The sequence below is a fragment of the Rhineura floridana genome, chromosome 3, assembly GCF_030035675.1.
Source record: "Rhineura floridana isolate rRhiFlo1 chromosome 3, rRhiFlo1.hap2, whole genome shotgun sequence".
NCBI lineage: Eukaryota > Metazoa > Chordata > Lepidosauria > Squamata > Rhineuridae > Rhineura > Rhineura floridana.
Window position 1 is genome coordinate 195,554,771 of NC_084482.1, and position 25,498 is coordinate 195,580,268.

General features: G+C 45.8%; 1 protein-coding gene across 4 annotated transcripts in view; it reads right to left on the minus strand.

Moving 5' to 3' along the window:
• Window positions 1-2,941: 2,941 nt before the first annotated feature.
• FLOT1 (flotillin 1) overlaps window positions 2,942-25,498 on the minus strand; it is a 46,203-nt gene continuing 23,646 nt past the window's right edge. Inside the window, exons 5-14 of one of the 4 annotated variants that reach the window (XR_009761594.1) lie at window positions 24,243-24,386; window positions 23,750-23,869; window positions 21,931-22,026; window positions 19,035-19,187; window positions 17,707-17,888; window positions 17,245-17,290; window positions 17,014-17,151; window positions 15,464-15,628; window positions 14,678-14,803; window positions 2,942-12,776 (exon numbers count right to left, since the gene is read on the minus strand). Coding sequence is in view for 2 of the 4 variants with exons in the window: in XM_061619245.1 (XP_061475229.1) it covers window positions 12,744-12,779; window positions 15,464-15,628; window positions 17,014-17,151; window positions 17,245-17,290; window positions 17,707-17,888; window positions 19,035-19,187; window positions 21,931-22,026; window positions 23,750-23,869; window positions 24,243-24,386 (1,080 nt within the window). In the remaining 2 variants the exon portion in view is untranslated. Of the gene's footprint in view, window positions 12,780-14,677; window positions 14,804-15,463; window positions 15,629-17,013; window positions 17,152-17,244; window positions 17,291-17,706; window positions 17,889-19,034; window positions 19,188-21,930; window positions 22,027-23,749; window positions 23,870-24,242; window positions 24,387-25,498 lie in introns of all 4 variants that reach the window. The other 3 variants (XR_009761593.1, XM_061619246.1, XM_061619245.1) reach the window with 3 other exon arrangements.

The window sequence follows — 25,498 nt, forward strand, 5'->3', positions numbered from 1 at the left end:
CACTATTAAACAGTTTAAAACAAATTGCAATCACAGCTGGAGTGGGTCTTAGAAATCTATATTTCAGGCATCAAAAGGCCAGGGTAAAGAGGTATGTGTTTAAGATACAGAGCTGTACCATGAAGGTATCCAATACACCTTTGTGGGAGGGAATTCTGCAACTTATGGGCTGCCAGAGACAATGCCTCTTCTGAGCCATTCCTGCTGTCCCACCACCCCGTTTCTGAAGACAGGAACTGAAAAAAAGGGCCCCCTTTTACTGATCTCAACTTGGGGGCGTGTCTTTCAAATAGTTGGGGCCTACGTTGTCTTCAAGAGCAGCCCAATGTAGAGTGTATAGCAATAACTCAATCTGGAAGTTGCCAGAGCATGGTGTACCATGGCCAAATCCTTTCAGTCCAAAAAGTCCGTAGCTGGAAAAAGATGCCTAGCCACTGGGGCCACCTAAACCTCCAAGGGCAAGGGTTAGATCCAGGAGCACCTCCAGTCTACAGGCCTGCTCCAGAACAGCACATCGCCTTGAGTCCAGGAAGCAAGAACTCTGGACACAGAACTGTTCCATCTTTAGCTAGTGGACATCTTACAATGAATAGTGCTTGGGAGTTTGTATCCACACTAAGCCTCTGGTTTGAGCTATAAATGTTGATAAAATGGCCTGGATTCAATGGGGGATGGGAGGTCAAGTGAGTTTTTAATAGTAATTTCAAAATAAGTGCCCCTATTGATGGACCTGTCTGGCTTCTTAAAGGAAAGTATTCTTTGAACATAGCTATTCAGAGCAAAAGGGGATAAATGATGTCATATTGGCTAATGCTCACCCAGCCTGAATGACTCATTCTCCATGGAGGTTACAAATAGGTCTTGTTCATAAAGATTTAAGTTGCAAAAAAGGGCAAAGCAAAAACTTCCTCGGAAGTAAATGAAAAATGATAAAGATACTTTGTCTTAAAAACAGCAATGTAATTAACATTGTTTTATCAGAACAAGATAATAAAGCACTAATATTTTCAAGTGGGGGGAACATGGAATCTGAAAAAGTTAATCTTACATTGCATTAAGACTGCACTCATGCCCACTTACCTTGGAACAAGCCCCACTCAGCTCAATGACATTTAATCTGAGCAGACATGGATAGGATTCTGCAGTGAATAATAGTCTTTCATGGTGCTACTGAATTCATCCTGAGCCTTACAATTCAGAAACATTCCTGGGCATGTGAAGAATGCCTTTGTCAACATGCCATGGACTGCTTCATCCATGCAGTTTCATCACCTTATGGTTGCTGCTGCATAAAGGGGTGACTTGCATATGTGAACAAGCCAGAACATAATAATGGAACAGAAATGATGCATGGCTGAAATTGGAAACCAGGGTTTTTAAAGGGTTGAGTCATGGAATAAATGGCATAAAAATAAATACAAATGCTTCTGATCATGTGCAGAAGGCATTTGCCCACTAGGAAGTAACCACAGCCTGTCACTGACCATTTAAAGTAAATGAAAGCCAGTATAATGGCTTGGAGTATAATGGTTGGAGCAGGGGTAGGGAACCCAAGGTCGTCCAAATGTTTATAGGCTACAGCTCCCATCACACCTGATTACAGTAGGGCCCCGCTTTACAGCGCTTTGCTAATACAGCGGACACAATTAGACTAAAGCCCCACTCATATGGCGCTTGTTCCGCTTTTATGGCGGTTTTCGGACATTGTGCGCCATTCTATTCAATGGGTTCTGCTTTACATCAGTTTTTGCTTTACAGCGGGGGTCCAGAACGTAACCCACCATATGAGTGGGGCCCTACTGTACTGGCCATGCTGGCTGCAATTGATGAGAGTTGGAGTCCAACAACATCTGGGGAGTCACCAGATTTGAAAGTGTTGAACAAGAACCTACCCAGGTTCAAACCACCAACTCAGCCATGAAGCTATCTGGGACACCTTGTTTCTCAGGGTTGTTACGAGGAGAAAAGGGATTGGGGGGGGGAGAGGAGAGATCCAAGTATGTTGCCTTGAGCTCTTTGGAAGAAAGGTGAAATGTAAATTAGTAAGTAAAATGAAAAAATCAATCACGCGAATAACATGTTGGTTATTTTCCTTGGTTCCCATTTGTTGTCCGTCCCCCTCAATTTAATTTTGACACACCTCCCCATAGTTGGTTAATAACCCCCCCCCGCCCCTGTGGTATGCTAAGAGGCAAAAACACTCTGTACATGCTCAGAGCCAGTCAGGGTGGTGGGAGGGAAGGCAAGTAGCCCTCAATACTAGAAGAAATAGTTCGTTCAGTCTCCTCCCGCCCCCATCTCTCGCCTCGGTTGAGCAAATGCTACAAACGGCAGAAAGAGAGGCGGATGCACTAGCCGACGCAGAGAGGAGAAAAATAGGTGATGAACGGGGGGAGGGGGAAAAGAGGCCGCCTTTAAGGGATGGCACTCGACGTGGCAGGCTGGTGAGGGGCCCTCGCGGGGCGCGGCGAAGCGGACGGAGCCATGTTGATTTGAGCCTGTGGCTTAAAGAATCCCTCGATCCATCGTTAGGAAGAGCGTGGTGGGTAGACTGAAACGCTAGAATTCTGGGCTGTACCATTTTAGAAGGCATACAGGGGACCTTTTTTATTCTTTTTTCATGCCTCCCCATCTTTTTACTCCATGCAGTAAACTAGTGGGTCACGAAGAAATGTTTAGCGTAGCCGTCTCCCCAACGGGCAAGTTTTATTACATGTAATAAAAATTACCCCATCCTAAAGTCTGAAGTGGTACAGTCTTCATCCCGCCTGCTGCAAAGGAAATGCATGGAAAAGCTTTGGATTTCTGGTCTCTTCCATTTATTAGTCATCCATCCGCCCCCAGAAATCCCGATTGGTTGTACTCATTAACCGCCGCCATACAGACAGAGTCTAGCCTTCCTCCCAGTATGCAGAAAACCAATAAAGAGACCCTCCCACCCTTTTGTTTTTAATTTTTATTTTGCAAACATTACAGAAAAGAAAGTATTATTATTATTATTATTATTATTATTATTATTAGCTGGTATAGCACAGTGGGGAGGAGAGCATGGCTGGGAGTCCAGAGTCTGAGTTCAAGTCCCCGCTTCAAGTCTCCTGGGTGTCAAGGGGCAGTTAAAGATCACCCCACAGTGAGTGGCTCAGGGGTTACATGCCCGGCCACCTGTGCAGCCGTGGGCAAGCTGCAGAGTCCCAAGGAGCCCAGTTGCCCCCCAGCTGGCATTTGCGGATAAGGAAGGGGCTGGCTTGTGCAGCTGAGGCAAGCTGAGCAGACCCTGGCCAGCTGGGGAGGACTAGCCTCAGAGGGAGGCAATGGTAAACCCCCTCTGAATACCGCTTACCATGAAAACCCTATTCATAGGGTAGCCATAAGTTGGAATCGACTTGAAGACAGTCCATCCATCCATATTATTATTATTAAAACCAACAAATAAGATTGCCAGCTGACATTAACAATAAGACTATCCCATCAATCCTGATATAAAGATATAAATTAATATAGACACTTTTCTTAAACTCCCTCAACCCGCAAAGAATTAGAGTTGCCTTCTTTTCCTCAAGCTGCATTGCAGGTAGAAATTCAACAAGTGTAACTTTAACACTTCATCTCCAGGCCAGGTGAAGCCACACCTTTTGGATCACTGCCTGCCATACAGCTGCTTAAGGAAGCCCTGTGGTGACAGGGGAGAGCAGTATTATTTGGAACAGTTTAATCCAATCTTAATTGGATCCCACCATTTTATGGGACCTAAAACTCCTATCCTGTCTTTTTCCGGGACTTTCTACCTCTCTCTAATCTCTGGGTCTCCTCCAGGACACACAATCCAAACCCACTTCTAGTGAAGTTTGTTCTCCTCAGTCCAGCCCAGCTCCCTTTCCTTTCCAAATTCAGCAACTCCTATTACATATGCTATACTTAGCATTTATTAAAATAAGGATTATGTATGCAGCACCATGGCTGTATGTGGCACCTTACAGCACACAGGTAAAAACAGGTCTCTGCCCTCAAGGGGCTTACATCTAGGTAATGGGGAATACAACAAAAGGAGAAGGGAAGAGAGGGATGAATGTGGGTAAGTGATGTATGCAATAATCTTCTGTTAAGTGGTCCAGTATATCGTGATGGTAAAGAAAGGCCACTGCCTGAGGCCCTGGAAAGTTGCTGTCAGTCAGAGTAGACAATATTGGGTAAGATGGATAAACAATTTGACCTGATACAAGGCAGATTCCTATGTCCATACCTTTTCCAACACTGGCTATTTTAGGCTCTCAGATACCTTTCCCCCATCTGGGAAAACAACGTAGTGGATGTTGGCTTGAAGTTGAGATAGTGGCATGGAGTCCTGTGCCAGTTCTAGAGGAGTGAGTACCTTGTACAGAAGGCACACATCCCCCAGTCTTTGTAATAGGGGACTTAGTTACAGAAACTACAGGAATTAGCAAACATTTGCAGCCGTAATTATTCCTTGCAGAACTCCTGAATTGCATTTTAAATATGGGGATTTGGATAGCACACCATACTTTCTCCCTTGGATAAGGACAACTAGTGTTTTGCAACAGACAAAAGGGAGCCAGCCAGGGCTGGAAGAGAACTATGCGTCAAGGAAGCTGCGAGACTGCAAATGTTTGATGTTTTCGCTTGATGTGCTTTTCCATTGGAAAATGCAAGTGTTGGTTCGTTTATTCTGGCAGAGCTCCTGTCACTTTTAACAGCTCAGTTCAACAGGCTCAGCTTTCTCTACTGGAGCTGTTCCAAGCCAGAAAAGCTTTACTGTTGAGCCTCTGCCTACCACACAGGATGGGAATCTTGCCAGACAAAAGGTTGCAGATGACCCCTACTGAGATTATTATTATACACCTGTTTAAATATTTTGCTGGGATATGGAAAAGTGGTAGTCTGTGTTGTTTTCTAAAAGAGGAGATAAGCTATGAACATAAGAATGTAAGAAGAGCCTGCTGGATCAGGCCAATGGCCCATCTAGTCCAGCATCCTGTTCTCAAGGTGGCCAACAAAGCCGAAGGTTGAATATACCCCACCAGCAGAGCTTGGAAAAGTTACTTTTTTTGAACTACAACTCCCATCAGCCCCAGCCAGCATGGCCACTGGATTGGGCTGATGGGAGTTGTAGTTCAAAAAAGTAACTTTTCCAAGCTCTGCCCACCAGTGGTACCGTCAAGGCACGTCTTTGGTGGTGAAACTCAGGGCCTGACTCAGCAGATTGAACAGAAGGGCCCCAGACACAATAGGCTACCACATTTGGAAATTATATGCAGCAAATTAACTTGGATTCCTGCATTAAGCAGGGGATTGGCCTCAATGGCCATATAGGTCCCTTCCAACTCAACTCTTCTATGATTCTATGAAATAGCATTATCTAAAGAGCCCCACCTCTCCCCGACCATTCGTAAAACATTGCCTAACTGTAGTCACTTCCAGGTAACCAGTTTACTGGGCGTTCATCCTGATTTGTTAGTGCAAAGTTTGAGGGGAGGTTAGATGACATTGGCTATTTATAGACCATTCATTCTGATTTGTTGGCTGGGAGGTTAGACAACATATCACTTTCCACACTTTGTAGTGCTTTTTTCTTTTTCTTTCCTTATTACAATATATGATTTGAGGGGAAAGCACGTTGTGCAAAAGGTCCAAATCTGCTTTAATTCTGCAACCTGAATTTGCCAATATGTGACTGAATCCTACCTGAAAAGAGTGACAGTCTGGAATCGCCCTAAACCACTGAGTCTTGCTCCTTAATCCTCAATGTTTAAGGGAAGAACAGGCTCGGATTATTTAGGAATTTTTAAAAACTGAGGCACAATCATAGATAAAAGTGCGGTTGAGAGTTCATTTTGTCTCAAGTACACTAACCAGGCCATCAAGGCCTGGCTTTTAATAGTGATGTAAAGAAGGGTGAGTTTTCCGGTAGCCGAAGCTTCTCACTTCACTGTGCCTGCCCACAGGCAGATCTGGCTCCAGGTTTGATGGGGCTACTTGGCAAAGGGCTGTCTGGTGGACCCACTCTTTTGTCGGAGGGCCTTAATGGGCTTACCTGGCAATGTTATCAGGCAGCAGCAGGAAGCCATGGGAGATCCCTGCCACCATTTTAATTTTTTAAAAAACCCAGAATGGTGCTACAGTAGCAGGACATTTTGCTGCCTGAGGCAAAGGACAAAATGGCACCTCCCCCATTCCATGTTTAGAATCTGGATTGGCAGTTGAATCTTATCTCAATGGGACAGGGTCCTCCACCATACTTAACAGCAGTAGGCTAGCTTAGCGGGTGCAGGGCAGGCTGTTGGGGGGGACACACACAGCTCTCTTTTGCACGTTGCCATCATTCTCCCTTCAGTTACAGTATCTGCCACCTCACTCTGCCTCAATGGTAGAGCTGGATCTGATCAGCAGGAGTGTTAGACTCAACAACTGGGCCAAAAACAGGAGAGCCCTGGGCGATCTGAGAGTGTTAGCTCTGGCTACAATGGAGGGGAAGAAAAGCTGCATTTTTTTTTTAAAAAAAGTTTTCTTCTACAGATTAAAAGGAAGCCCACCACTCTATGTACTCTGCTTTCTCTAGTTTTGATGCTTCCTTTACACTGAAATGAATGTAGGTTACGTAAATAATTCCATAAGTTAAGTTAAATAGCAAACAGCAAGACAAGTAATGTTTCAAGCAGCGGAACAGAAACAGCGCTGATTGTGACAAACACAGCTCAGAATGGAAACCGCTGCCTTTTTACATCCCTAGTGGTTGCAATGGGAAATGACTGGGGATCTTGGCAGGAACAGCTGGAGGATGCCTCTGCTGCCTGAGGCAATTGCCTCACTCTGCCGAATGGTAGGGCCTGTGCGGGCTGTGACTCAGACTCTGGAAGCAGAGGAAAGAAGCTTCTTTGTTCCCTGCTGCTGTCATGTGATGCCACATTTGTCACATTCCAGTCATCACCGTTTCACAGGGCTGCTGTGAAATCGGCTGCTCCTTCCAGCTGGCGTCTAAGTCACTGGACTGTAGTTAAACAGCTGCACGCACACGTGCATGCATATACACAGAGCTCCAGCCAGACTAACTCATCATCCCAATAAGCAGGGTGCAGCCCTGTTGGGTAAGCACAGTGTGACTGGAGGCCAGATGTGGCTGCCAGTGACCTTTGCAGCTGCTGGATCCGGGAAAACAATGGACAATAGACACAATCAGGGTTAGCAGTGGAAGGAAAAGCCAGGAGTAAAAGGCAGTTAAACAAAGGGCAGGGGTGTGCAGAAGGTAGACTCAGATCCACTGGTAGATTTCTGAGTGATCTGCAGCAGATTGGCAAGGGTATTTTTTTTAAATACAAAACTAAAAATCAACCCTCCCAATTGTTTTATTGGATTGGTTTTTTAAATGATGTATGTGCTTATTGATGTGCTTATTTGTAATTGTTTTAATATGTTGTTTGAATTGTCATTTGCTGTTCATTTGACATATTGAGAGCTGCTTTGGGCACAATTTTGTGGAAAAGCAGCATACAAATAGATGAACAAATTAATGAATTAAAATTAATAATAGCAACAGCAATATGGCTTTCGATTCAGCTGCTGAAATGAAGGAAATGAACCAGGAATGGACTTTTGCGTGAAAGGACAAAACTGAACTTAGATCATTGCTGGTACTAGACAAAAAATCCTAAACTCAGAATGTGATCAGAGTTGAATTTTAACTGTTATGTCATTTGCATCTGACTCTGGTTGGTAGATCTTGAGGTTGTAAGGAGAAAACAGATATAAGAAGCCTGAACTCTTTCCACTCTTGCTCTAGGATGTTTCAGTCTGAGAGCCACATTCCTTCAATTAGGAACCTTCTGGGGGCCACATGCCAGTGGCGTGTAGGGCCAGAGGTAAAAGTGAGCAGAGCAATAAATGTGAATTTTATCTTTGTACAGTAGGTTAGTCACACATCCTTCTGTATTCTCCATCCAGACTTGCAAGAAGCATTATAAGCGCTGAAGGATGCATTCCAGCCAGGCAAAACCACTCAAGGAGGGTGCAAAGCAGGGCTGGTGAGGGGTGTGGCCTGGGGAGAGGACAAAAAGAGTAGTTTTAAGAACCACATTTGGCTCCTAGGCCTGAGATTCTCCCACCCTTGTTCTAGGGTGACAGCAGCAGGTGCTGTGCTGCAGGGTAGGAAAAGAGATCACACCAAGGAAAGACAGCCACCCCTACTCAGCACAGACAATTGTGTTCCCTGCATAATTTGCACATCTCCCTTTTATTTTATGGCACAATCTTTTGGAAATGTCAGGGCCTCAAGATGAGGCAGGTATTGCTGCCTCCCAGCTCTTGATTTACATTCAGTTGCTGCAGTGTGGCAACCAACCATTACCCCTCTGCATAGTCAAAAGCTACTGCAGACTATGGTAGCCTCACCCATGCTGCAAGTTTTTACGTTGCCTTCGCAATGCAAAATATTGTATACAAACCCACCCAGTAGCACAACAGTCCACCACAACTTAATCTGTATCAGTCTTATACAATTAGCGACTCATCATGCCAGCCAGGGTCCATCAACCATTAATTATAGTCTTGCCAGGAACTTGGAACCACTTATTTTCCTCAGACAACTACAGTCAGGCCTGCCATGTGGGTCTAGTGTGCGGCACCTGGCTGGTGGGAGTTATATATGAAGCTGCCTTCCGCCAAGTCAAACCATTGAGACTGGCATCGTCTTTATTCTGATTGGCAGGGCTGCTCCAGAGTCTGATGCAGAGGCCTTGCACAGTGCTACTAAACTGGAGATGATGGGGATTGACCCTTGAACAGTTTGTAGACAAAACATACGTTCTGTGGGAGGGGAGGAGAAACTCCAGGCTTGCAAGACATTTCTTTTTTTACTACATCCTTCAGATTCACCAACCAGAGCTAAATGAAAACTTGTGACTGAGGTGGGGGTGGAGCCAGATACAGATTGGTATTTGGGGGCAGAACTGACTCTCTACTTCACTGAGGTGACCTACATACACAAGTACAAATCTACATCTTGGTTTCAGGATGAGGACTTTTAACAGCATAATTTGGGAATGGGGCAAACGGCTTTGCTGTTAAAACAACAACACACTCACGGGTGAGGTTATGGTCTGAAGGCACATAAGGTCAGCTCCCTGTCAGGTCGGGTCAGTGCCTGGATGGGAGACTGCCTGGGAACCATATGTAAGCTGCCTTGGGTTTCTATCATGAAAAGAAAGGCGGGGTATAAATGTATTAAATAAATAAAATTCTGGAAGAGCAGAGCACCTGCACTGCCGCCATTTTGCCCTTGGCTAGAAATTGTTTTAAATTTAGTTTAAAGTTCAGACTTACTAGTGACTTTAAACTTTTAAACAATTTAAAACAATTTAAATACAGGTACACTCCCAGGCCACCTTGCCCAGAGCAGCTTGCTCCGAGGAAAGACTTTGGATGGGGCCGAGGTTCCTGAGATGTCTGTCATAAGCCTTGCCGGGCAGGTGAACAGCAACTGGCAAAGCTTGTTGGCAGGAGGGTGCTTATCTACTGCCCTGCCTGAGGCAACTGCCCCAGTTTGCCTCATAGAAGTGGCAGCTGTAGCTCATAGAGCCAAAAATATTTCTCAGCAACCATCAAGTGGAAAAGTTGCCAGGCACATCTCCTCTTCAGTTAACTATAAATGGCACAAGGTGCCTAGGAGATTGTTGAAGATGACTCATCCTTAGTTCCCCCCTCCAGCCAGAGGGAGGCAAGCTAGATGTGTGTGGAGTGCAATAAAAGCGCTTTGGGAGACGGGCTGCAGTTTTTGAGCATGACCACCTAGAAAACAAGCTGCTGAGCTGTATGCTCTGGAAGCATTTTGGGGTGCTGGCTGCCTCTAGAGATCTGACATGGGGCAGTGGATATGGCTGTCTACTGAGTGGTTTAAGCTATGCCTCCACCTATGATCAGCCTGTTTGTTGTTGTTATGTGCCTTCAAGTCGATTACGACTTATGGTGCCCCTATGAATCAGTGACCTCCAAGAGCATCTGTCGTGAACCACCCTGTTCAGATCTTGTAAGTTCAGGTTTGTGGCTTCCTTTATGGAATCAATCCATCTCTTGTTTGGCCTTCCTCTTTTTCTACTCCCTTCCGTTTTTCTTAGTATTATTTTCTTTTCTAGCCAATCATGTCTTCTCATGATGCGTCCAAAGTATGATAACCTCAGTTTCATCATTTTAACTTCTAGTGATAATTCTGGTTTAATTTGTTCTAACACCCAATTATTTGTCTTTTTTGCAGCAGTCCATGGTATATGCAAAGCTCTCCTCCAACACCACATTTCAAATGAGTTGATTTTTCTCTTATCCGTTGTTTTCACTGTCCAACTTTTTCACATCCATAGATAGAGATTGGGAATACGATCAGCTTATATATGTGTATATAAACTTAAATATTATAGAACACCAATAAGCTACCAGTGACTTCCTTCCAATGAAAACTAAACCTGGGCAAGTACGGCACACCTGTAACTTGCCACCACCCAGCAACGGCCACCCTCCAACTCATGGAGAGAGTGTATGTGGTGCTAGCACACTCGCCTACACTTTCATGTTCCATTTTTGGGTTAGCACAACTCCTGATTAGAGCTGAAGACAATATGAATTCCATCATTACCTATACATACAAAACAGGACTAATTTTGAAGACTGAAGAAATTGTATTCAAAGTGGTACAGTTTGGACATACAGTTTCTGTAAACATGGGGTTCCTTGGTTCAGAATTTAGATTTGGAAGCCAGGGGCAAAGAGAAACCCCAGCCAGAGTGGGGGGGGGACACACAGGTGCACATACAAAGAAGACAGCTGTACACAGTAATCTTTACTTTTATTATAAGCGGAGGATCTTGGCAGCGGAAAGGAAGATGGGGGCAACTCTTTCTCCTTGGTAAAGAGTTAGACAAGGCACCATGCTGAGGCTTCACTACACAGCAAGCAGGGCAAGAGCCAGGAACAGGCACAAAGAAGCGACTTCTCCATCACAGTTATGGGGCATGGAATCTAGGCCCTCAGAGCGCAGCTATAGTCAGATCAAGCATGTTTCATTTTAGAAGTGAGCAGCAGGTGAGCAATTATGATTTGCGGCACGAGGGCAAAACGCATACAACTCAATCCGGAAGCTTCTACATGGCTCGTAACAGCTTGAAATGTAAGGAAACGACCACAGCCAGGCAGCAGAAAAGGGATGAGGTTGGGGTGGCTCTTTACACATTCCTTCTTCAGGTGACCATTCTGACTGGAAGGTGGGATGGGGCTCCTCACAGCCAATTCTTACTGTTTATAGACAGTTGCTCCTCAGGAGGGCCAACCTTCTCACGTCAAAGACTGTAAAGGCTGATCTACACACATAATCATGTGGCATAAAGTTCCCATTTCAGACTGCAGTAAGAGGATCCCATGCTGGAATGCTCTCCTGCACAAAAGCTCCCTGCATGCAAAAAACTAGCATGTTAAGGGACAAGGCTAGACCAAGGCCAAAACCAGTTTTCTACAAGCATATAACACTCCCACCCAGAGTCTGAACTGATAAAGGACAGCAAAGCCTGCCCCTCTGTGATGCTCTTGATTTGTGTATCCCAATTCTTAGAAGCCCATGAATACATTAGCTCCCCTCTTCCAGCTACTGGATTGGTGGTGAAGTAGGATTGTTCCAGGAGCTAACACAGATATAAGGCACATCCAGATGTTGATTTTAAGGTGGGAAATATATCCATTACACACCTTGCTTCTGTATCACACACTAGAACTTCCATTCCACAGCGTTAGCCTACCTGTCCAAAATACAACAAAGCACAATGTGGAATGTACCTTCAGGATGTGTGTGTGTGTATCTAGGGGTACTTTGGCGAATTCATATACATGTGACTAACTGCAGGCCAACTGCTGTAAACACATGCTCCCTGAAAGTGAGATCTTGGTGTGTCGGGGTGTTTTCTTAAAACACCACAAAACAACAACAACAATTTGATTTTTGCTGAGTAGGGAATCTTAGTCATGTGTAGCACCCAAGAACTATGGTACAAAGCGAAAGGAGGCTGAATTGGCATGGAAGTATTTACACTGAAAAATACAGGTGGCTTTAGCAATATGGAGCTAGGAAGAGCTATGCCCATCACTAGATTTTATAACCACTGGTCAGTAGCATAGAACTGACCCTCTAAAATGCCTTCACCCAGGCAATGCCTTAGAATAGCCACTAAACACATCCTACATAAACTCAAAACCCATAGAAGACCTTGTGGCAAAGCATCCAGTGCCAAGCATCCTCAATGAAACAAAATTCAGACTCACACCCATCCAAGCTACATCCTTGTTGCCTTCCCGGTAGTTCCAGAAGCAGATCTGTTCTTAATTCCTTCAAGAGAGGCCACATGCAGGAGGTGCAGGGCAGCCTGAAGGGTCCAGGCAACAAAGAACTGGAATCAACTGAGTGCAAAGTGGTCATGAAACACGGTGTACTTGGTGGGGCATGGGAGCAGCAAGCAACGGGCAAGTGTCAGGATGCTATCAGGTACACATTGGGATTGACACTGGGATACAATGGCTGTACGATAGGATGACTGACCTCAGCAGTTTTAAGGATTGTTGGCCAACATGCAACAGTTCAGTCCATTAGAGGTTTGGCAATTACGGGAGGGTTCTGGATGGGGAAGAACTCTATATATGGACACAGGCAGATGATGAAGATCGTGCTCAGGAAGGATGTCTCCCCATCATGTCTTCAGCATTTAGTTCATTCGTCCTGGTTTCTTCTGATTCAACTGCTGGCAAGACAAAAGCAAAAACAAACAGAAACAAGTAAAGCCATGAGCAATAAGCATACAGACCACACTGCTGTACAGAGAGGAGGAGAGGGAAAACATGTTTGCAGTTCCTAGAGTTCCATCTTTTCCTTGGACAATCAAGGACTTGTGAGTCAAAATCTCCTTGTCCTACCTGAATGAGCTTTCTCTCTGCCACAGAACCAGGCTTCCAGGTTCTCCTTGATGTATTACACTAGACTGAGAAGAATACAAGAAGAGCCTGCTGGATCAGGGCAATGGCCCATCGAATCCAGCATCCTGTTCTCACAGTGGCCAACCAGATGTCCCAATGGGAAGCCTGAAAGCAGGAACCGAGTGCAAGAGCACTGTCTCCTGTAGTTTCCAGCAACTTGTATCCAGAGGCATACTGCCTCCTTATTTGAAGGGAGAACACACCCATCAGGGTTAATAGCCATTGATATCCCCCATCAATTTGTCTAATCCTCTTACAAAGCCATCCAAGTTAGTGGCTATCAAGTTGGAGGGGGAATGGGGGTGGGGGGGAGAACAGGGTCAGTGAAAGAGCGTATGCTTTGCATGCAGATGGTCCCAAATTTAAACACTAGCACCGCCAACTAAAAGGATCAAGTAATGGGAAAGGTACTGCCTGCCCCCACATTGGAACCCAGATAATTACTGCTGACCAGCACAGAAAAAACTGGGCTAGTTTTCAAATGTTTTCAGATGTTCTTAATGTTTTAAATAAGTTTTTATATTATTTTTAATTGTGGTGTTTGGCTATTTTGTTGTTTGCTGCTCTGGGCTCCTTTGAAAGGAAGGGCAGAATAGAAACTGAATAAATAATAAAAACAATGGGAAGTCCAATGGTCTGATTCAGTTGAAAGGCAGCTTCATATGACCCACCAAAGAGCACACTCCCACCCACCCCGGCCACATCTAGCTGCCAACCCAGGAACCAAAGTATGAGGGTAAGTGAAATGAGGGAAGGCCTTGGCAAAGGGACATAACACTCATTTACAGTGTACATTTCACAGCTCTTCAGATAATGTTATCTCAATAACAACAACCCTGTAAGGCAGACCAGTATTTGAACCCCACAAGTGGGACCTGAAACAAAATGTTACAATTTCTCCCCTAATGGGAGTGCTCTTGTTAAGGTGTCAGTCAGCTGTAGCCTGCTCCAGGAGGTCATTCCATCCACCTACCCTTTCTGCCTTTCTTCCCCACCATGTCCCCCAGTATGGTTTATTTTAGTAAGTTATTTTGTACTTCTGCAGATCTCAGGGTTTCCCTGAGCATGCCGGTGCCTCCCTCTTATTGCATAGTGGTGCCATTTGGGCCACAATCTTGTTGGCGCTCGCCATGACTTCGCTATTAAAGGGAATGATGATATTGCACTGTGCATGGAGGGCTGTCTTTGAAAGTTGCTTGGAAGATGCAACTGGTACAGAGTATAGCAGCCAGACTGAATTCTGGTATTCTCTGCAGGGACCACGCAACACTGATTCTGCATGGCAGGGATGGAGATCCTCTGACCTTCTGGATGTTGCTGGACTCCATCAGCCCCAGCCAGTGTGGTCAACAGGGATGATGGGAACTGTAGCCCAGCAACATCTAGAGGGCCAATCTATGAACTCCACTGGTTACCTATATGCTCTGAGCCAAATTTAAGGAACTGCTACTTAACCTTTGCAACTGTTTATGACCTGGGCCCAGGAGGGAGCATCTGTACCAAGAACCTTCTGATGGTTCTACCATCTACTATAGCTTCATGGCCACTGCAGTGAGCACTTTTTCTGTAGTGCTCCCCAAGCCTTGAAATCAGCTACTCTTCCTGAAACCCACCACATATGGGACCTTGGCCCTGTCCAAGAGGCCTTAAATACTGAGTTACTTACACACACTCTCAGTGGCCAACGTGCTTTTAGTAGACCTTACTGGCTGCTTGTATAGCCTTGCTCATCTTCTTTCTGCTGAAATGGTTTTTACTGATATTATTGTTCCTCGCCTTGATAGTCTCTCCACTGAAAGGTTAAATTTGTAACATTTTATTTATTTAATGAAATCTATATACTGCTTGATTGTAATAAAATCTCTTAGGTGCCTCCCTCTTGTTTCATAGCGGTGCCATAGTGGACAAAGTCCACTAAATAAATAAATTTAGCAAATATGAGGACTGAGTAGCTTTTCTAAGGCCACTACATGAGTTCATGACTGAAGGAAGACTTGGACAGAGGGGTTCTCGCTCTTCCACCAGCTCTTATTAGCAGGCCACGCAGCAAGGGGGGATGGCTCCTTACTTGTGCTTCAAAATGTCTTCCCACAACACCTAGCCAGCTGCCAATGACCAGGACACTAGACAAGCCTCTTCTTCCCTCCCGCTCCCACCTCCAACTAAGAATCAGTGGAGGCTGGTCCCTTGGGGCAAATGGGGCACTGCCTCACCAAGCTCAGTCTGCTGTCAGCCAGCTCCCCCACCTGGCTGCCTCCTTACTGACCAACAGTCCAAGGGTTGGCACTGCCTGCCAGCTTCCTCTTATTAGTGCTGCCTTTGTAGAATTCAGCAGGGGAAAAACTAGTTGGCTCCACCCGTCACTGGCACCACTGCTTTCAGCCTTCCACCCCACCAGTCGCAACGGGCACCAGCCTCTGCCGCTAAGAATCCAGCAACCCTGCTTTGGTACCTGAGAGATGCTAATGCCAGTGAGTTTCTCCACGGTTTCAGGCAGCTTGTTCATGATTTCCAGCACCTCCCCAGTTATCTTGGCAGCCCCCACGTCCCCAGCCCCACTGGACACCATTCTGATCTTCTTCACCGAAGTCAAGGGCTTGCTGATCTCTTCAGCCACCTGTTGGTGGAAGGAAACAGAAGTAGTATGTTATGTACACACACACAAGCAGAGGATTTGGTACCTGGCAGCCAGAATCGTGAGCAACTGAATAAAGCCAAGAGCAAAATAATACAAACACTCTAGAACTTTTAATCTAGTTGATTAACTAATGGGGGAAAAAAAAGATTGGCTGAAAACATGCCCCCAATTAATTGGTCAGCATTTTTTAAAAATTACTGGTTCTTGCCTCATATGCAATTTTATGCAGATTTAACCAATTAATCAATCAATCCATAAATTGACTACAACTCATATGATTTATCAACTAAAGGTGATAACACTGCAACAAAACAAATGAAAAACCCAGATTCCTGGTCCTGTTTGACAGTGAAGCTTTTGCAAACACTGCTTGTGGGCATTTGTTTTAAAACATCAACAAATGGTGTTTACAGAAGCCAACAGATGGAGTCTGTGCCCTTCCCATACAGTCTCAAGTTATTTTCACCTATTAACTTCCAACTACCTTACTCAAGAGCCCAGACATTAGGTGCTATTCAATGCTAGTCCTACTCAACTTTGAAGTTAATAGACATGACTAACTTAGGTCCATTAATTCCTTTATTTTCTACCAAAATCAAACACCCCACCATGTACTGCATTCTGAATAGAACACACAAATCTGGAACATTTACGTGTGTGTGTATATAGATTATATATTAAGTGCACATAATGATGTACCTTATTCTAAAAGCAGAATCCTCATTTTTGTGCTGCAAAATTTGAGCAAGGTTGCCAAGATTATCGAGACTGGGTGTGAAAATATATTTTCTTCCATGTGTGAGATCTCGTACTGCTTGTATCTGGAAAGTGGCTACAATGTTCTGACATGCTAGAAGCAGTAGGCAGGTTCTGAACACAACCCTAGAGGCTGGATTTGATCTGTATGTTGTTACTATTATGGACACCACTTCTCTTCAGCACAGCGTCACAAATGCAGCATCTGTGGGCACCAGTATGCCTGCCAGTATCTCTTATAGCATCCACAAAAGGCCTCAGTAAATATCTTGTCAAAAATTCACAACACATCAGACTGTTCGTGATTTCTGCTCAGTACCTGTTTGTACTGGACTGGGCTCTACACCCCCTCACGGCAGCCATTTTGTGACTAGCACCCACAGCACTTTCTCAAAATTCCAAATGTGCCCACTGGCCCAAAAAGGTTGGCAATTTCTGGATGAACTTGACCTGGGCTTCTGTCTTCTTCATGCATCCATGGGAAACAAGGTAGTCAAAGACTTCTCTGGCACTGGCATGGGCCATCACTAGGTAGAAGGTCTTCTCCATCTTTTATTACCTCAAAGAGTATAGAGCCCACCCTATTTGTGAGGGGAGGAGATACTCACCTCTGGAAGCTTCTCCAGAAGCATGTCAACCATGGCTACCTCTTGGTACTGCTGGAAGGCCTCTGCCTTCTTGGACATCTGCTCTGCATCAGCCCGGGCCTTTGCCTCAATAGCGTAGGCCTGAGCCTCACCCTTCACCTAAAGACAGGAATGAAAATCAGTGAAGTTTGGCTCCCCTTCCCCTCCTGCCCATGTAACATTTCTCCCACAAAATCCCAGGGACACACTCACCCTGACTGATTCTGCTTCGGCTTCCGCCTGCATAATAAGCTGTGTTCTGTCAGGGAAGAAATTAGAAGAGTGATCACGCCTACACCCTGCTTCCAACAGCCTAAAGGGTGGCTTGCTAGCTCTTCTTCACAGCTTTTTTCTCTCAAAAAATGGAAGGCAAGGTCAGGAAGGGTTAAAGCAACCTCAGGATGTTATGCAGCCTGTTAAATGTCAACATGGCCATGGGGAAGTGTGGCTACTAAAGATGACATTCTGGGCGCCAACTCAGGAGAGCCTGTAATTTGGTTCTGCCTCCTGCCAAGGATAGAGCGAGTCCCCAGGAACAAAAAAGCACAAGGTGTATGCATGAGAGGGGGAGGAGGAGATGGAGACCCTAAGAAGAAGGGGAAGGTTCAGCCACAGAGGCCACCTTTGAGCTGGAATCCCCATTCAATGCATCTTAGTGCCACTACCTGCCCATACCTTTCGGCCTCAGCCAGTTTCTCCAGACGGAAGCGCTCTGCTTCGGCGGGCTTCTTGACCTTAGCCTCCAGCTCACGCTCTTTACGGATCATCTCCTGCTCCTGTATCTGAATCTGCTGAGTTCGCTCCACCACAAGCACCTGCATCTTCTGCTCCTCAATCTTCTGCTTCGTCTTGGCTACCTGCAGTGAGTGGAAGACACAGGAAGGAGAGGCTCAGGGAGCAGCACAACAGGTTGATCAAGCGGGCAATAACTTGGAATTTAAACAGGCTCATGCAGCTCAGCTCAGGAACTGGAAAAAGATAGTGGGCCAGTTCAGATGTAGTGCTAAACCATAGTTCATTATTGTTTTTAGAATGAGCTGATGTTTCTCTTGGGCTTGTGCAGCTCAGGAACTGGAACCCAACAATGGGCTGGTTCAGATGTTAGCACTAAACCACAGTTTGACATTATGAGAACAAGCCTACCTTTCCCCAGGCATGTGCACTCCTCTGACCCGGCGTATATGTGAGGACATACATGGAAGCTTTCACTTCCATTCTTTGTTAACCGTGACTCATCACACTGTCTAAACCCAGATAAACGGTGGCTGATCTCAACTATGATTGGTGGGAACAAGCCGGGGTGGAATCCCTTTTCCAGCCCAAGGGCCACATTGCTTTGTGGGCTGTGTTTCAGGGGCCAATTGCCTGCAGTGGACAGAGCCAGAGTGGAGCAAAAGATGGGACTTTTATCTTTGATGATGGCAGGGTACACTCCAGCCACACAAAAGCCAGAGGTTTCTACACAAACAAACCCCTCTTTCTCCATCCAGACAAGTGAGAGGCACTGAATCACAGCTCAAGGACGCGTTCCAGCTGGGCAAAACCACTTAAGGAGATTACAAAGCAGAGCTGGGAAGGGGTGGGGCCTGAAGGAAAAGGGTGTGGCTTAGGGAGGGGGTGTCTTGAGGGCCAGATAGAGAGGCCTGGAGGGCCACACTCAGTCCCTTGGCCTGATGTTCCCCATTCCCCACTCTTGAAGTAGAGAGACACAGAAGTGGGCTTATGTAGACATAATAATTAAATGCAAGCTGGTCAACAGGGTTCTCAGGCAGAGCTCCTACTTGCCGCCCTGGGCTACACTGGCAGGAAGGGCAGGATATATTATTATTATTATTATATCTAGGCTGACCAGCTCTTTCAATGGCATCTATACACCTCTATGGGAAGGAAGTTCCAGAACCAATCAGTGGCCACCAAGAACTCTTTTCTATCTGCTCTTGAAGTGTTCAAAGAACACATCCCCACCCACTGCTCATCCCCTCAATTAAAAAAGTTGCCCTCACCTGGAGCTGATAGGCCAGGTCCGACTCTGCTTTCCGTGTGTTCACCTCGATGTCGTAAGTTGCCTTCTTCAGTTCGTAGTCCCGCTGGGCTTTGGCCATTTCAATCTCGTTCAGGTACTGAGCAGACAATTTCTCCTGCTTGGCCTTTGCTTCCTATATGTGGAGAGGAACAACAGCTGAGAGGCAAAGCACAGGCTCTGCCACAGCACAGGAGGCCCTGGGTTTGACTATTGGTTTAAACACGGGATCTGAAACTACAGGACTGGGATAAACCCTCCAGTCAAGTATTGGGAGAATTGCTGCTAGCCAGAGTAGACAGTGCTGGGTTAGATGGCACAACAGACTGACACAGAATAAGGCAACTTCAACTTTGGGTATCGTTCCAAAGATGGCTAATAAGGGACCCCAAAAGTGTCTCACTTTTAACAAAATACAATAAAACCAAACTGGATGCTTTAAAATTGCAAAAGCCTGCAAAACCTGCTTTTGGCAAGGGGACCTCGTCTTTACTTGCCCTGCCCATATATGATGTCAGCTGTAGGTAGCGGTGGCTCCATGTCAGCAGGGCAGTAGAATCTGCTCTGAATTTTAGTCTGAACTTTCAAGGAACTGTCCAGTTCCAGGTGCTGAGGCATGGAGTGGATCCCGCTGACCCAGTGACATGGAGGCACCAGCCGCCACTGGCTATAGGGTACCCGGTGGCTGGGGCTTGGGGGAAACTGCCTCATGGGCCAAATTAGGACCTGTGCTAGGCCTAATTAGGCCCATGGACTAGAGGTTCTCCACCACTGGCCTAAAGATGAAAATATAAGGATCCACCTTTACCTCTTCAGGGAGGGAGTTCCACAGCCTGGGTGCCAGAAACGAGAAGGTCCAGTCTTGCACCAAAGTGAGCCAAAATTCCTAAGGGGGTGGACAGCAGAGCAAGGCCTCTGCTCTTGAACACAGAGGGTAGGCAGGATCACATGACAGGAGGTAGCTCTTTAAATATCCTGGCCCCATACTTTATGGCTTTATAGGTAGGAACAAGCACTTTTAATTGCACCTGGAAGCAAACTGGGAAGCCAGCCAAGGGGAAACAAAGCTGGGGTGATGTGACTAGCAAAGCAGGCTCCAGAGCTCAGTCTGACCACTGTGTTTTGCCTCAGCTGAAGTTTCTGACTGCTTTTCAGAGGCATGCATCACGTTACAGTGATTCCATCTGGATGCAGCCAAAGCATGTGGGATGATGTGTAAAGCAGGGGTGGTCAAAAGTAGATCTGAATTTACAGACATATCTCTGGGTTACTTGCAGCAGTTCAGCAGAGTTTCTGACACCCAATAGTTTAATAGTAGCAGTAACAAGAAAGAGATCCTCTCCCCCTCTGCTGAGATAAGGAAAGCTGGGGGGCAGGGGAACAGTTGAGGAATTGTTCCTCAATTCTACTCTCGCCCCCCCACCTCCTGCTGTTATTTTATCCAGCTCAGGCTGGTAGACTTTAGGGTTCTAGTAAACAAAAAACCACACACCACAAAGTAGATCCTACAAGCCGAATTCTCCCTACTCATGGTGGAAAGTATGCTCATTTTTATTTATTCATAATGGCACTTCTGTCCCACCTTTCCTCCAAGGAGGTCAAGGTGGAGTACATGGCTCTCTCACTCTCTCCATATTATCTTCACAACCGCCCTGTGAGGTAGGTTAGGTTGAGAGTTGATAACTGGCCGAAGGTCACCCATTGAGCTTCATAGCTGAATGGAGATTTGAACCCTGGTCTCCCAGGTCTAGTCTAACACTCTAACCACTACACCACACTGACTCTCTCTTATGCACTGCTACAGTATGTAATGTATGCTGTGTGGCCTTTGCTGCCCCTGTGGCAGAAAGCACGATACAGGGTCCTAAAATACAGAATCTCCTCCGAAACTGCTCCGCCAGTTTTGGCAGGGAAGGAACCAGCAGACAGGGACAGGACAGTCACAGGGGACTCGGGAAACCTGGGGCCTTTCACCTAGAAGAGAGGCCAAATATCCAAGAGGAACAGCAGTGAGAGAAGGGCTCTCTCAATGGACAGTGGATGGTCCATTGCGACATCACCAACCAGTAGACCAGCCCTCCTCCCCCTCTCCTATTTGCATGCCTAAAAAACACCAAGCTCCAACTGGCAAAGTGGACCCCACACTTGCACATCTCAAAAAGCAGCCTGGCAATCGAAACATCTGCAAGGGCCAATTCATATGTTTAAAAAAGCACAAAACCTGCAAGTGGTTAACTTGTGTGTGTCCATGTGAGACAGCGGCACAGTATGGGAGGAGGGGCTTTGCACAGTATCACAGCTCCCCCAAGGTAGCCAGCAAGAGAAAGGAAGGGTGAGACATGCCTACCCAGTGAAATACAGTCCCATATAGTCGTTTTATAGCCAGTCCCATATGGTTGTTTTCCTACCACCTGATGGGCTTTTTGATAGTAACAAGGAACACAGGCCTGAGATTAGCCAGAGAGGGCAAGGGTGAGGAACCATTTTCAACCCAAGGGCTGCATTCCCTTTGGGGCAACTCACTGGGAGCCACATGCCAGTGGTGGGTGGGGTCCATGACAAAAGCAGGCAAAGCAATTAATGTGAATTTACCGTAGGCTAGTTCCGTCACACATTCACGCACCCTTCTGCATCCTCCGTCCAGACAAACAAGAGGCATTATGAAGAGTTCAAGGACACTTTCCAGCCATGCAAATGCATTTGGGGTGCAAAGTACGGCCAGTGAGGGGTGTGGCCTGGGGGAGAGGGGGACTGGCCTTGGAAGAGTTCAGAGGGCCAGGCAGAGAGGCCTGGAGGCCTGCATGTGGTCTCTAGGCCTGAGGTTCCTCACTCATCTTAAGGCCTCGTCTCCATCTTTCCAAAGCGGTTCTAGAGCTCACCTTGATGCCAGCATCCCTCTTGGCTTCAGCTTCTCCAATCCGGGCATCCTTCTGTACCTGAGCAGTCCGGGCTTTCCCCAGAGAGTGAAGGTAATCCTATGGTTGGCAAGAGAGGGGGGAAATGATGGTGAAGAAGTGCCACACCACTGCCCGAAATAAAAAGGCATCCCAAAATTCAGCACTGAGAAAAAACCACACTTTGCAAATAAAGTTAAGGAAATGTTACATATGGCTTGCTAAGACTATCCTGACTGGAGCAGTTTGAGAGGAAACTGCCCTATGATGGGACTGACCTCTTTTGCCGATTGACTCCTCAGGCTCACCTAGCAGTGATGGAGGCAGCAGCACTCCAAGAGTGGCTGGGAGGTGCCATTTTAGCTTCCCACAATGCCTCAGAGTGCCTGCTGTAGCGTCACCCTGGAGCATTGTGGTAAATAAAATTGGAGGCTCACAGACCCTGCTGCTAATGCTAATAATATTAATGCTAATATTCCCCCTGTATTACCTTATAGGAATTTAGTTACAGCATTCTGACTTTCATGTTGAAGAAAGGAGATGACAGCAATTCTCCTTTACAAGATACCAGTTCCAACAATAGCATTAGGACAAGTTGATTGGGCACTGAGATATCTGAAAAGGCCACTGTCCTAAAAGGGAGATCTTTATGGAAGGACTAGTGCAGCAGTGGGAAATTTCTGTCTGCAGGCCTAATTAGGTCCACAAAGCTTCCCCATTTGGCCTTGACAGACTGTTTTGGCCACAACACACCCACCAGTCCTACACGACATATATGATGTGGGACAGGTAAAGACATAGCTGAGCCAAAAGGGGGTTTGCCAAAACTCCTGAAGGGCCCAATGGCCACACAGATGTGCCTTTCCCTGCTCCAAATTTGATCAAAAAACAACATAAAAATGGCATTTCCTTACAGCTCTTATGCAAAGCTAGTGAATACTTCAGGGTGACAACTGGAGAAGACGGCTGAAATAAATATCAACGTGTCTTTTAAGTTAAGTATTTCCAAAATACTGACCGCTCTTGAACTTGTTTAGTTTTTCAAAGCCATTTTTGTTCTGGTATGTAATAACATGAAAAGAGATAACATCTTTTTATTTTGTAGAAATATTTTGTAACAGAGCATAGAGAAAAGCACTGCTGTGTTTTACCAGAGTGTTGGACTGAAAAAGTAGTATTTTAGTGCACTTTAGAAGTTCTCTCTTCTCTTGTTTCTGCACTGGTTCCTTCACTCCTTGGTACGTTACAGCATTAGGAAATGTTCCATTAGTCCCAAATTCACTAACAAAAGATATTAAAGATGGCCTCTCTCTCTCACAAGGCATGGTTACCATGTTTATTTGACTGTAAAGGTTCTCACACATAAACTGTCCTTTACCGTAAAGGTTTTCAAAATGACATTGTCACTGATGTGTTACAATATGGAAATATATTTACTTAACCAATTAATTAATCAGCTAGTTAAAAGTCAAACAAATAATATATTTTTTTTAAAAAAGAGGAAACATCACTTTATAGTCTGTTGACTTTACAAATGGAATCTCATCTCTGTCACCTTACTAAGCCCCTAAAATTAACAATGATTTATGTAAAGCTCTCCCAAAGCAGTGCTGCCTTCATGCCCTGCTTGAGCTCAGTTGCAGAACACTCGCTCTGCATGCAGAAGGTTGGAGCCTCTCCAGCAGGGCTGGGAACATCCCATCTGGAACCCTGGAGAACCACCCCCAGTCAGTATAGAGCTCCTACTGAGCTCTGGATGGACCAGCAATCTGACTCAGCACAAGGCGGCTTCCCATTTTCCTACCTGGTCATCGTGGATGTCTTTGAGGGTGTAGCTGACCACGCTGATCCCCATATTGACCAGGTCAGAGGAGGCAACTTTGAAGACCTGCTCTGAGAACTTCTGCCGGTCCTTGTATATTTCCTGGTGGGTGAACAGAGGCAGCAGAGCGTGTCAGGGAGAGGGAGAACAGTCAGGAAGAGGCATCTAGCCCTGCACTTGCCCTCCCCACCCCTCCGAATAGGGCCTGTTTATTTAAACGTTGCAGGGACTGACAATGTGCTACGAAGGCGGTTGCTTCTGCAGAATGTGTCCTCACCTGGGAACCATTAAAGCAGCCTTCCCCATCACTGCTGGCGCCTGGCCATGCTGGTTGGGGCTGATAGGTGTTGCGGAGTACAAAATACGTAGAGGGCACCAGGTTGGGGGAAGGCTATCTTAAAAAAAAACAGGTTCCATCTGCAAGTCTGGAATCCAATTTTTTATGGAGATGTTGTCACATATTTTCCAGCCTCACCTCTACAGTCATATGGGCCATGATTGCTCTTTGATGCCCCTCCAGTGTCTCCAAGGCAATTTGGGCAATCTCAGGCTCTGACTTGCCCAGGAACATCTGGCAAGCAGCTGCCAGCATCTCCTTGTTCTGGCCCTGGATCTTCACCTATGTTGGGAGGGAAAGAGAGGGAAGCTGAGAAAAGAGAAAGGACGCCACCCCCTCCCCAAGTACATACATCCCTTTTCAAGTTTTAGGGAAGTGTCAGATTGTAGCTGTTTCCCCTTTAAGAGGATGGCGCTTTCCTCCATGTCCCCAGGAGAACCACTGCAACCTGAGAGCTGCAATGGCAAAAGGGCCCTTTGCTTCTCTAGCTATTAAGTTGGAGCAAATTAAATTCCACGAGAATCAATGCCAGGCAGGCGTCCCGCTTTAACATTTCTTTCTTTCTTTCGATGATTTGTGCATTGTCCTTTGCACAAGCCACAGGACAGTTTACAACAAAATCAAACAAGATGAAAAGAATCCATAAAAGTACTCAGAATTGTACTCAAAGAATGCTTAGCTTATCAATGGATCCTTCTAAAACTGGGGGGGGGGGGGTTAATCAGCAGGGTACCGCAGGGCTTGGTCCTGGGCCCAGTGCTCTTCAACATTTTCATTAATGACTTGGATGAGGAGGTGCAGGGAATGCTTATCAAATTTGTAGATGATACAAAATTGGGAGGGATAGCTAATACCCTGGAAGACAGAAACAAAATTTAAATTGATCTTGATAGGCTGGAGCATTGGGCTGAAAACAACAGAATGAAATTTAACAGGGATAAATGCAAAGTTCTACACCTAGGAAAAAGAAACCACAGGCACAGTTATAAGATGGGGGACAATTGGCTCAGCAATACTACATGCGAGAAGGATGTTGGAATTGTTGTTGATCACAAGCTGAATATGAGCCAATAGTGCAATGTGGCTGCAAGAAAGGCAAATGCTATTTTAGGTTGAATTAACAGATGTATAGTTTCCAAATAGTACTAGTTCCCCTCTGTTCGGCACTATTAGGCCTCATCTTGAGTACTGCGTCCAGTTCTGGTCTCCACACTTCAAGAAGGATGCAGAGGAGGGCAACAAGGATGATCAGAGGACTGGAAACAAAGCCCTATGAGGAGAGACTGAAAGAACTGGGCATCTTTAGTCTTTATTTATTTATTACATTTATATACCGGCCCACAGCCGAAGCTCTCTGGGTGGTTTACAGTCTTGGGAAGAGAAGACTGAGGGCA